Source organism: Megalobrama amblycephala, linkage group LG10 (assembly GCF_018812025.1).
Source record: "Megalobrama amblycephala isolate DHTTF-2021 linkage group LG10, ASM1881202v1, whole genome shotgun sequence".
Taxonomy (NCBI): domain Eukaryota; kingdom Metazoa; phylum Chordata; class Actinopteri; order Cypriniformes; family Xenocyprididae; genus Megalobrama; species Megalobrama amblycephala.
The window spans coordinates 29,661,804-29,673,261 of record NC_063053.1 but is presented as its reverse complement, the minus strand read 5'-3'; the positions used below and the strand labels follow the sequence as shown (position 1 = coordinate 29,673,261).

General features: G+C 38.7%; 2 protein-coding genes across 3 annotated transcripts; both read left to right on the top strand.

Moving 5' to 3' along the window:
• Positions 1-1,507: 1,507 nt before the first annotated feature.
• Positions 1,508-6,783, top strand: LOC125277330 (interferon alpha-inducible protein 27-like protein 2A). 2 transcript variants are annotated; one of them, XM_048205720.1, is made up of 5 exons: positions 1,525-1,623; positions 2,821-2,976; positions 4,264-4,299; positions 4,390-4,551; positions 5,003-6,783. In XM_048205720.1, exons 2-5 carry the CDS (start codon positions 2,895-2,897, stop codon positions 5,323-5,325), a joined length of 603 nt encoding a protein of 200 aa, XP_048061677.1. In that variant the 5' UTR covers positions 1,525-1,623; positions 2,821-2,894; the 3' UTR covers positions 5,326-6,783. The 2 variants fall into 2 exon arrangements, with proteins under 2 accessions (XP_048061678.1, XP_048061677.1); XM_048205721.1 differs by lacking the exon at positions 2,821-2,976 and having other exon boundaries at positions 1,508-1,623.
• A 2,011-nt stretch (positions 6,784-8,794) lies between these two features.
• On the top strand, positions 8,795-9,998 carry LOC125277329 (interferon alpha-inducible protein 27-like protein 2A). Its single transcript, XM_048205719.1, has 4 exons — positions 8,795-8,924; positions 9,010-9,039; positions 9,462-9,623; positions 9,730-9,998. Exons 1-4 carry the CDS (start codon positions 8,915-8,917, stop codon positions 9,825-9,827), a joined length of 300 nt encoding a protein of 99 aa, XP_048061676.1. The 5' UTR covers positions 8,795-8,914; the 3' UTR covers positions 9,828-9,998.
• Positions 9,999-11,458: the final 1,460 nt, after the last annotated feature.

The following is an 11,458-nucleotide window of genomic DNA, read 5'->3' as shown; positions in this document are numbered from 1 at the left end:
GATCATGAACATGAAATTGTCCAGCCATGACTTCCTGTTCCACAGGAGCATAAACATGAGGAAACACAAAGGCCAAATTCCCGTAATCATTCATCATATTGAGTAAAACCAAAGAATATAGTTCTGATGTGCAGCAAAAAAATTGTTGAGCTTCACAAAATAGAAAATGGCTATAAGAAAACAGCTAAAGCATTTAAAAATCCCCATTTCCACCATCAGGGCAATAATTAAGTAAAATAATTAACTAAAGATGTTACAAATCTGCCTGGAAGAGGACATGTGTCTAAATCGTCCTAATGCGTGGTGAAGAGGAAAGTTTGAGTGAACAAAGACTCTCCAAGGATCACAGTTGGAGAATTGCAGAGATTAGTTGAGTCTTGAGTCTCAGAAAGCCAAAAAAAAAAGATCAAACAGCACCTACATCACCACAAGTTGTTTGGGAGGGTTTCTAGAAAAATCCTCTGCTCTCATCTAGAAACAATCTCCAGTATATTCAGCTGTCAGACACGACTGGAACTTCAAACGGGACGAGCTTCTATGGTCAGATGAAACAAAAAAAAGAGCTTTTTGGCAGCAAACCCACCAGATGGATTTGGTGCACACAGGGAAAAAAAGTACCTCATGCCCACGGTTAAATATACTGCTGGATCTTTAATGTTGTGGGCCTATTTTTCAGATACATGGTATCATGAATTCTATCAAATACTAACAGATAAAAAAATCAAAACCTGACCACTTCTGCTAGAAATCCAACAATGGGCCATGGTTGGATCTTCCATCGGGACAATGATCCAAAACAAACATCAAAACCAACACAAAAATGTGTCACTGAGCACAAAATGAAGCTTCTGCCATGGCCATCCCAGTCCCCTGACCTGAACCCTAAAGAAAATGAGTGAAGTGAACTGAAGAGAAGCAGCACCAACATGGAGCTGGGAATCTGAAGGATCTGGAGAGATTCTGCATGAAGGAATGGTCTCTGATCTCTTGTCAGGTGTTCTCCAAACTCATCAGGCATTATAGAAGAAGACTCAGAGCTGTTTTCTTGGCAAAAGGAGGTTGCAAAAAGTATTGAATAAAAGGGTGCCAATAATTGTGGCCAACGTGTTTTGGAGAAAAACATGTATTTCATAATGTGATTTTCCCCCCACTTTCTATTCTTTTATCTTTAAATAGATAAAAGAAAAAAATAATAAATGTGGAAAAAATAAATATAAACATAAATAAGGAAATAAATGTATAAATAATTATTTATTTTTGTTTTTTGCTTCTCTGTGTATTTATTTATATATTTATTTTGCTTTTTTACATTTCTTTGTATATTTATTTCTGTATTTATGTATACATTTATGTATATGTATTTGTGTATACATACACACTTTTTTTTTTTTTTGGCGGCTGGCTTGACCGAGTATTTTCAAACCGCGGCTGACTTGACCTATTGACCGCAGTCCTGGAAAAGCATGAGGAAAACACTTATGGACGTTGCCACACCCCTTACTTGGAATGAGCAGCTTACAGTTTCAGTTTTCTTTCGTCATTCCGTCTGCAGCATAATAGCTGTGGTACACTGCACAGTGGCACTCCTGTGCTACAATCTTCTAATCTAAATCATGAAGCGCGGTAAGTAGCACAAACATTTGCTTTTATGAGATGTAACGTTAGAGGTATAAACTCATTTCACATTCGATTATTTATAGAATACTGATATAATGGATGGTAGTAGCCTACATATATTTTAAAGGTCCCGTTTTTCGTGGTTTTTTGAAGCTTTGATTGTGTTTATAGTGTGCAATATAACATGTGTTCATGTTTCGCGTGTAAAAAAAAAAACACACAGTATTTTTCACATAATTTTCTTATCTGTATACCGCTGTTTCCACTGTAATAAAAAAGGGCTGATGACTTCCTTGTTCTATGAAGTCCCTCCTTCAGAAATACGTAACGAGTTCTGATTGTGCCAGCGGTTCCTGTGTTGTGATTCGACAGCTCTGAGCGCACCGTGCCCGGAAAGGTCACGCCTCTTACCATAACGTGGAGATGCACGCGCTCAGTGTTATTGTAAACATGTCTTTAATTTTACCCTATCAATTTGAGCCGGAATCAGACCCGGTGATTGGACTGCGGGATGAAAATAACAGCGTTTCGACGACATGGCGACAAACACACTCTACAAACGCAACTCATGTGTATTCCTGTGGGCGGAGGTTAGTCAAAAAACTGTTTTAGTGACGTCATTAAAGAAGGAAGTAGAGGGATGTAGTCCAAACTGGCCGTTCAATGTAGGCGACTTCTGTTAAATAAAATATCTCGCTTGGCATTGAACTTTGAGCTTTAAAATTTTACAGATTTTATTTATACTCTAACAACAACATTACACACTAACTAAAGTTTGAAACATGGGATCACGAAGAACGGGACCTTTAACAATTACAAATAAATAACAAATGTTCTATCTGATAATCATAATAAAATCGTAATATTTATTTAGATATTTTGTGTTCTTAAAATTATAGCCTATTTTAGATCGTAGGAGAAATGTGTTCTTATGTAGGCCTATAAGTAGGGTATTTATTTACTCTGTGGAAACGTTGTAAAATAAGTTTACTGCATGTTCAAGCGTAGTTAATATTTGAAAAGTAGAAAATAGAGTCAGTGACAAGATGCCTTAAGGCTTACGGTTTAGTAAAGCAAGAAGCCATGGATTTCAGTGAACAGGTAAAGGCGTTACGATGTGTAGCAGAAAATATTAGTCCATAAGAATATTTATTTTAATATTTGCCCATGCACATTTTATAATTCAATAATGCCGCCTTCCAGGCAACCTGTAATCCGTGTTTTTCCAGCTCCAACTCAAACTCGTGACTTCCCACCCGTGAACTCGAACTAAATCGATGCACTCCCAGTTCTTGACGTCACATAGCCCGCGAAACAACAATGGCAGCCCGTATGAGGTGTTTATGCAAGTGGTACACGGTGAGTAATAGACAAATAACGTAAAAAAAAAAAAAAAAAAATAGAACAGCTTCTCTTGCCTTATGCATCGTTTTTCATCCTCCATTTCCCTCAAATAAGCAAGGAGTAAGCACCTTTGGCGATAGAAATGATTGTAAATGAACATAAGCTCTGCTCCCGTTCGGTCCACCATGCTGGTTTGTTTACACAATTCCTTGCGCTCAGGCAGTTTGGTGTGACTTGCCTGCGCTACAAAGCCACGAGTCGTGGTTTGAAGTAGTGACTTAAGGAAGGAACACACCGGGCCGACTAGTTTTCTCAGTGTGTTCCGCACCGTCGGCTGAAGTTGGTCCTCCTCAGATCGATTTTTGAAGGAAACATAGATGTATCCTTAAGGCATGAACACACCAAGCCGAGGCCAACGAACTAGTGGTGACAAAAGCAGACTGCGGGGTTGGCTCACGTCGGCAGCGTCTGAGTCCAAAGTTGCCGACACACCAAACCGATGCTCGACAGCCGACGGCCAAGTAGCACGTCCGTTCTGACCCATCTTTTCAGCGGTCTCGGTCCGCTTGTTTGGTGCGCACCAGGGCTCGGATGGCAGCGTTCACACATGTTCAAATGAACCGCACTATCCGAGCAATCGCACCAGAGTTCGTTTTAATCGAACCGTTTTGTGAGGTGCCTTCATGCACAAACGCTGCCGTACAAATCATTCTCTTATAAGGCAGCAAGACAGTTACCTAGGTTTTCGGATGCAGCCGTTGAATCGGTGTCAGAGCTCGTCTGTCCGTCGGCCCATCTGATCATCCTGATTGGCTGTTCAGTTACTCCCACCTGCTGGTACGGAAAGGCATTTCATCTTACGCAGGCGCAGAAAGGATGTGCTACTTGGCCGTCTGCTGTCGAGCGTCAGTTTGGTGTATCAGGGCAAGACACAGACGCTGCCGACGTGAGCCAACCCCACAGTCTGCTTTCGTCGCCACTAGTTTGTCGGCGTCAGCTTGGTGTGTTCCTGCCTTTACGGCTCAAAAACATGCCTGGAACGCAGCATAATTTATGACTTCGAACAAGACGCAACCAATCAGAGAAGGACAGGTGCCGAATTTCGACTCCCTGCCAAATTATTACCCCCTCATTAAAGTTAGTACCAGATTTGCATAATTCTAACCCCACTCCTAATCCTAAACCTACCGGGGGGTAATAATCTGGCAGGGGTCAGAATTCGGCACAACACCTGTGCCCGTTTTCAGCAAATACGTTTTAAGCAAATTCTTCAGTGATTTCATCAGGTTTATTCTTTTTCAGGATTGTTCACGATAATTGGGGCCGCAGTTGGGGCAGGTAAAGTTATTCTGAGGACTGTTTCTTCAAATGAAAATTGAAAACATATCAGTTGTACAGAAGATAGTTAGTGCTGTTTCCATCCATTAGTTGGTACAGTTGCATTGGCTCCAATGGCGCTCACCATGGCTGGATTCACCTCCGCTGGTATAGCAGCAGGTTCTATGGCTGCCAGCATGATGTCATCAGCAGCCATCGCCAACGGGGGCGGTGTGGCTGCAGGAAGTTTGGTCGCGCTCCTCCAGTCAGCAGGTAGCCTATGTTTGTTTTAATGTGTAAAGGTAAAGTAAAGTTCTTTCATATTTTGACGTAGGCCATATCCAGATGAAACGGCCTTAAGAATAAATGTAGGCTATCAAACCTGAATTTAAATGAATAGGCCATGTGGGCCAAACTATGAAATAAGTGCATTTTCCATTTTGAAAATAAATGTCCATTATTTCCTGACATTCTAAAAATGTTCAAGAACATCTGTTGGTGATTTAAAAATTGTCTCCTCCTTTTAGAGGTGTAAAGTCCAGGTTCAGAAAGTAAAAGTCCTCCTGAGTATTTTGTTCCAATCTCCTGGATTTGCTAATTAGCACAGTTTTTCAGCCAGGAGGTAACCGATTAATGATGGGTGGAATAAACATATGGCAGGACTTTTACTTTCTGACCGCTGGACTTTACACCTCTGCCTTCTTTTAATGTTGTCCCTGGTCAGGTGCTGCTGGACTGTCTGCAGGTGCGGCAGCAGTCGTGGCATCTGTGGGTGCAGCAGCAGGTGCTGTAGTAGGTGGAGCTGCAGATTTGCTTTCTCGTTCCAAGAGTCCATCTGAGGTGATGAAGAGAAGGAAGACGATGAAGATAAGGAAGATGATGGCAATGAAGAGAAGGAACATGATGAAGAGAAGCAACATAATGATAAGGAAGAAGATGATGAAGAGTATTGTGGTTTCTGCTGTTGTAAACAAAATAATCACAAAAATGCATAAAAAATATCACAAAAATGCAACACTGAAAATTTTTAATGCACTTAACCCCTAGACCTATAGGTCACCTGACATTCAGTTCAGTTGACTGAACAACTCACTGCGTGATAAAGCCTATAGATTGCAGTTAGAATGTCCATAAAATGCAAGATATGAAAGGTGAAAGGTGATTGATCTGAACCCTTTGAAGCATATGACAACACCGATAAGATCAGAATGTTCACTGCTAAATTCAAATGTGCTTTGGTAGAGATGGATGCGCTCAGTGCTTTTCATATTTTCACAACTATTCAGTGTTTTCAACCACATTTATTTCAAGTTTATTTCAAGTTTCAGACATTTAAATAGACATTAAAGGTGCAGGCCATAATTTTGCCTCTTTGATGCCATCTCTGTTTGAAACCTGCAATTGCAGTTGTTTGCAGAATTATTATCTTTCCTTGCGTTGTGCATCAGCACGGCTCCTCAGAGCAGAATCAAATGTTTGTGTCTATGTGTAGTGTGTATTAGCGTTACCAATAGATTTCAATTACTGTACAGTCTAATCTCTAACGTTAAATTGTCATACCATAGGCTACAATCCGGCATCAAAATTATGAGTTTAATTATTCCAGCAGCTCTGAGAAAAGGCTATAAATGATCCACCTCACATGCGATATAGCCCACTATGTAAACAGATGTGACATAATGACGCAAAAGACAAATTCTCGAATTTCCCACGGAAACCCACCGGTACCACTGGAATTATAAAACATTATTACAAGCTTATCGTTGTGAATCGGGCTAAGGTAAAGAGATAGTTTTGAAAACTGGCTGGTTATGTAGCCTACTTGCTCAGAAATTGATTTTGGATCACTTTTAACCAAAAAAAGTTATGGACAGCAGCTTTAAATAGGCTACTAGCCAAAAATACATTTTGTTAAATACACACTGATAGCTATTTATGGAAAGCGATAATAATAGGCTAATTTTTTCTTCAATTAAAATCTAACAATGTTTTATCAGATAAACATTCACCGGCCCCTTTTATGTATTACGGGAGAAATTGGTGAATTTACGCTTTAATCCAACAGATCCAATTCTCTGAACTGCGGTGGCAGCACAAATTACATGATTTAAACAACAAAACAATATAATTCGGACGAATTCGTATGTAGGCTATTTTACGAGTTGCCAAATTCATAAGAATTCTTACGATGACCTACCTCTAACCATGCCCCTAAACCTACCCATCACTGAGGTTTTGACAAATCATATGAATTCATACGAGTGATGTCGTTTGAATTTGTATGAATTAGCCACCTCGTAAAATAGCCTTGGTCGTAGTTTAGTGGAGAGATTCGTGCTGCACATTACACTGATGCGCACTCAACATGCGTCGTTATAAAATGCCATTGTAACTGCCTCAAGTGAACTATAAAAATGTAAAGCCATGTCTGAAAGCTGCAGTCTGCTCAGCGCCTATTTAGCCTGTTCATGATAGGCTAGTTTACAAATTTGTGAATATTTTGAATAAAAAAAGGAAAACCGAAAGAAAAGTGATAGGCCTACATCCGTCATGAACAGTATTGTGCACATTTTGTGAATTAATTTAACAGTAACCTAGCTTTGGTAGCCTTCAGTAAATTAAATTCTCTAAGGAAATTATTTATAAAACATCAGCTGACCATATGTTTACTTTCAATTGCATATTTCCATATTGATTAAAAAAAATCAAGATATAGGCTAGCCTAGTTCACCCAAACATTAAAATTCAGTCATCATTTACTCACCAAACATTTGTGTAATAAATTCTCTGTTTAATCAAATAAAATGTTTCTTTCTGAACTTGTTGTAATGTCTATTGATGCTTTACTTTACACAATAGGCTAACTCAAATTGGTCATTTAAAGCTGCAGTCCGCGATTTTTCCTCTTTGTCGCCATCTCTGTTTGAAACCTGCAATTGCCGTCATATGCGGAACAGTTATCTGTACGTGCGTTGTGCCTCGGCACAGCTCGTCAGCGCGGATGAATCTAATGCTTGCTGTCAGTCACCGCACCGGTGTGGATACTGAACTTCAGAATCACAGATTCTACGTCTTGAAAGTATGACCAATATAAGAATTTTCACTGGAAAATATCATCTGAACAAGTAAGTAACATGTCTGCCACTTTTGTTCTGACCAACTGAGGAAAAAAGCATTAGGCCTACAATAAATCGCGCTGCCAATGATGATTAAATCTAACGATCGTTTAGCTCGGATCACGCCAAACCATGCAAATTATTATTACTGTTATATTATTAAAGTCGTTAATCTTAACAACATCAGCATTGCACGACTATGTGTATATTAGTGTTACCTGTAGATTTAAGTTTCTGTAGCCACTCCACAGTCCAGAGTCTTTTGCTTTTTGACTACGGGTGAATCTCCAGTTGTCACTGATGATTGTCATTTGGATCTTTCTGGATTACAATCCACCATCAAAATGATAAGTTTAATTATTTCAGCTGCTGTGAGAAAAGGCTATAAATGATCCGCTACCAGCAGCATCTTCACGTGATAAAACTGACTAGCCTGGACTCCTTCTTTTCTGTTTACGGACGTGACGTAATGATGCACAGAGGACCTGCTGCATGCTCAAATTTCCCGCAGAAATCCACCATGTCGCTCTTATTATAAAACATTATTACAAGCTTACCGTTGTGAATCAAGCTAAGATAATGAGATAGGTTTGAACACTGGCTGGTTATGTACTTGCTCAAAAATTGATTTTGGATAATTTTTAACCAAAAAAGGTTACGGACTGCAGCTTTAAAAACTTTGTAATTATTGAAAATGCAGGTAGGCCTTTCAACTTACAAATATCTAAGTTTGTTTTTGTTTTTTTTCCCCCCAGGTTTATGAAAATTAAATATTTGTTGTATATTTCTGTGTGGCTACAGTATGTGGGAATTTTAGCAATTTACCTCCCATATTCTGACCTGCATACCGCAATTTGTAAGTCTTTGGTAACATTTTCTTTCTCTGTTTCTCGTTATTGTCTGATGTCTGCCTTGTCCTTGTAACTAAACTAAATAAATAGGTCAAAGACTACGCAGTAAGCAAACAGCAACTGATGAATCAGAACAATATCTGGTCTGCCCTCCTCCAGTGTTAGTTCCGCTCTGTTTGTTTGTTTGTTTGTTTTGCTTTCGGTTTCCTTTCTTGAAAAATAGCCGCCCAGCGAGTTATTAATTTCTCACACATTTTTAAAGGGCTCAGAACAAAGCTAGAACATCCCGTTTGTTCGCTTTACTGGAGTTCCTTAAATACCATACCATGAATACCAAGCCTTCTTTCTAATTCTTATTTAGTTGTTTACACCGTTATCAACAGAAATCTTTATTTAATATTAAAAAATGTAAATGAAAGTAATAAAATGTTTTCATATACACATGGTTGAATGCTCAAATTACTGTACATGGAATATGTGGCCATTTTAAACATATTATCTGCCATTATCTGCAATGCAGCCATTTGACCAACAGATGTCTCTCTCTCACCCATCTGATGTTAGTTTCGATTCCTTTGAAAGGAAAGCTATAAAAGCTCGCCTCTCACATATAAGAGAGCAGTGTAAAGCAAGAGCATCCTTTGTTCGCTTTAACAGAGTCGACTTAAAATGGACCCCTGTAAGTATCTTTTAATATAACTGTAGAATTTTAAATGTTTATCAACAAAACTGACAGTGTACTTGTTTTTCCATCTATCCTCTAGTTACGCTTATTGCAACTGGTGCAGCAGCAGGTAAGAATGTAAATATAAGATATAAAATGTAAAAAATATATAAATAGCCTATTTTTGCCTGGTTTCACAGACAAGGTTAAGCCTATTCCCAGACTAAAATACATGTCTGAGCTGTGTTTTGTTGTTGTTGTTGTTGTTGTTTCTAAGACATGTTTATAAAAGCTACTTAAATATCTAGACCTCCTGGCTTAATCTAAGCCCTGTTTGTGAAACCATGCCTATATTTTCTATCTGCTGTTTTATGTTACTTTGTCAATATAAGTATAAAATTAAAAGTTTTATTAATATTATTTAATGGGCCTAAGATAACATGAATTAATAATGCCTAACGTTAACAAAGATTACGATCTAAATGTTAGTTAATGTTTTAGTGCATACTGTATATAAATTATTTTAATGGAATTTATAATTTCCACCAATAGCCGGAGCAATTGTTGCAGCTCCTGCTGTTCTAGCAGCGGCCGGTTTCACCGCAGGTGGAATTGCTGCAGGTTCACTTGCCTCCAGTATGATGTCAGCTGCCGCCGTGGCTAACGGAGGAGGGGTCGCAGCTGGAGGTGTGGTAGCAACTCTTCAAGCTGCTGGTGAGCTAAATATATAAAATAAGCGGTTTAACAATAAATCTGATTTATTCAAGTGGCAAATAGGCTACACAAACTCTTTCAACTGACATATTTCATGTCATTATAGGAGCTGCTGGAATCCCTTTGGCAGGTCAAGCCATCGTGGGCACTCTGGGAGCCGCTCTGGGGGCCGCTGCCAGCATGGTTAGCAACTGTACCGTGTAACTACTTTAAATCTGTGCATTTATATATGTTTCTTAAAAAAATCATCATTTTATTGCTATCTTACTGTCTGTATAAGTGATCAACATCACAATGGTATATCTGTATCTGTAGCTATGTGTAAGGGTGCTGTTTATATGCAAAAAATAAAATAAAAATAGTCTCTTTCTGTCATTTATTTAGTTATCGTAAACTGATTTTGTGTCATTTGACTGCTCAGAGTTACTCACTTTGAACTGTCATTAGGGGAGTTTTCCTGAATAATGAAAAGGGTTCCTCGGATTGGAGGAACACTCTGGAGCCATAAGGCACATTTTCAAGCAACTTCGATTTATATTTCAAGTGCCTCAAACCATGGCCCTTGATGGGATTACTGGAGAAACCCTTGACAGTCTTTAGAGTTTTTGCAGAAACATATAGGTTCTGTGTTGTGTATTCTTCATAGAAATGAAAGGTTCTTCAACCATGTGGTTCCACAAGGGATGCATTTTGTTCCTGGCTTTATGCACAATATATGCAGTGCACATTTGTTGTGTATTTCTAAGTCAATATGTGCAAATTTAAACACATTAGGGGAGAGCGGGGATAGTTACAACATGAGGCAGTTGCAACATGGCTTATTCCTCCATTCAGGAATGAACTACAGATGATACTCATACTGCACATGCTCAGTAAGTCCCTTCTGCTTGGAACCATTACTTCTGGGGGAAAAAAAACAAACTTTTGAAGTCAAAATAAAAGTTTTTTTTCATGCTCAGAGTTTTTGTCATACTATCTAAACTATAAAAAAAACTTTTGAAGTCAAAATAAAAGTTTTTTTTCATGCTCAGAGTTTTTGTCATACTATCTAAACTTTAAAAAAATATATAATAAAGAAATTGCAAAATGATAAAGAATGATTATTTATTACATTTTATTGAATGTTCCAACTGTCTCTGTAGACTGTTGCTATCATCCTCTCTTATGGGGTCAGTTGCAACATCTGACTTTGTCTACTCAGGAATAAATTGTATGTATTATCATCATATGTTCGCATGTTACAGCAGTGTGGGTGGGTAGCTGACAAATGGTTTTAATGTATTAAAACTTTTGCGGTCCCACGCAAAGATATTATCGTTTCCTTGCTGTGAGCTCGGACAGACACTTCCTCTTTAATGTCCCGCTGGCTGGCAGTAGTAATTGGTGACAGTACAGTGTGTTACAGTGAAGTTATTGAGTATTTTTCATAACATAAAATGAGCAAAAGGGTTTTGGGTTTAGCACTTTTCAGACGGTCCCTTCAGACTTCTCTTTGTCGCCTGCTCATAAAGACCAATTTATTATAAAGCACATTTGAGGAAGATTGTGTTGTTGTAGCTCGTTGTTAGGTTACTATGATTGGAAGTAGCTGCATTTGTGTTTTAACGTTTAGCTCACGAGGTATTGATCCGGGAAGCTCGAATCTGTGAATTTATTGCCAACTTTACTGAACTGCTTGACATAAGCACTGACTGCATCTTTATATTTGAGTCCAACAAGTTCAAACTCTATGAGTCGCGCATTATTTGTGTGCATTATTAACGTATTTTACTAACTGAAACACTACTGCCAGCCAGCGGGAAGTGTTTGTCCGAGCTCACAGCAAGGGAACGATT

Excerpts from the sequence above, each read along its gene's own strand:
- LOC125277330 (XM_048205720.1), top strand. The coding sequence starts at position 2,895 with ATGCACTCCCAGTTCTTGACGTCACATAGCCCGCGAAACAACAATGGC. Across the intron at positions 4,300-4,389 it reads TGGGGCCGCAGTTGGGGCAG|TTGGTACAGTTGCATTGGCT; the intron begins GTAAAGTTATTC and ends TCCATCCATTAG. Across the intron at positions 4,552-5,002 it reads CGCGCTCCTCCAGTCAGCAG|GTGCTGCTGGACTGTCTGCA; the intron begins GTAGCCTATGTT and ends GTCCCTGGTCAG.
- LOC125277329 (XM_048205719.1), top strand. Across the intron at positions 9,040-9,461 it reads TGCAACTGGTGCAGCAGCAG|CCGGAGCAATTGTTGCAGCT; the intron begins GTAAGAATGTAA and ends TTCCACCAATAG. Across the intron at positions 9,624-9,729 it reads AGCAACTCTTCAAGCTGCTG|GAGCTGCTGGAATCCCTTTG; the intron begins GTGAGCTAAATA and ends ATGTCATTATAG.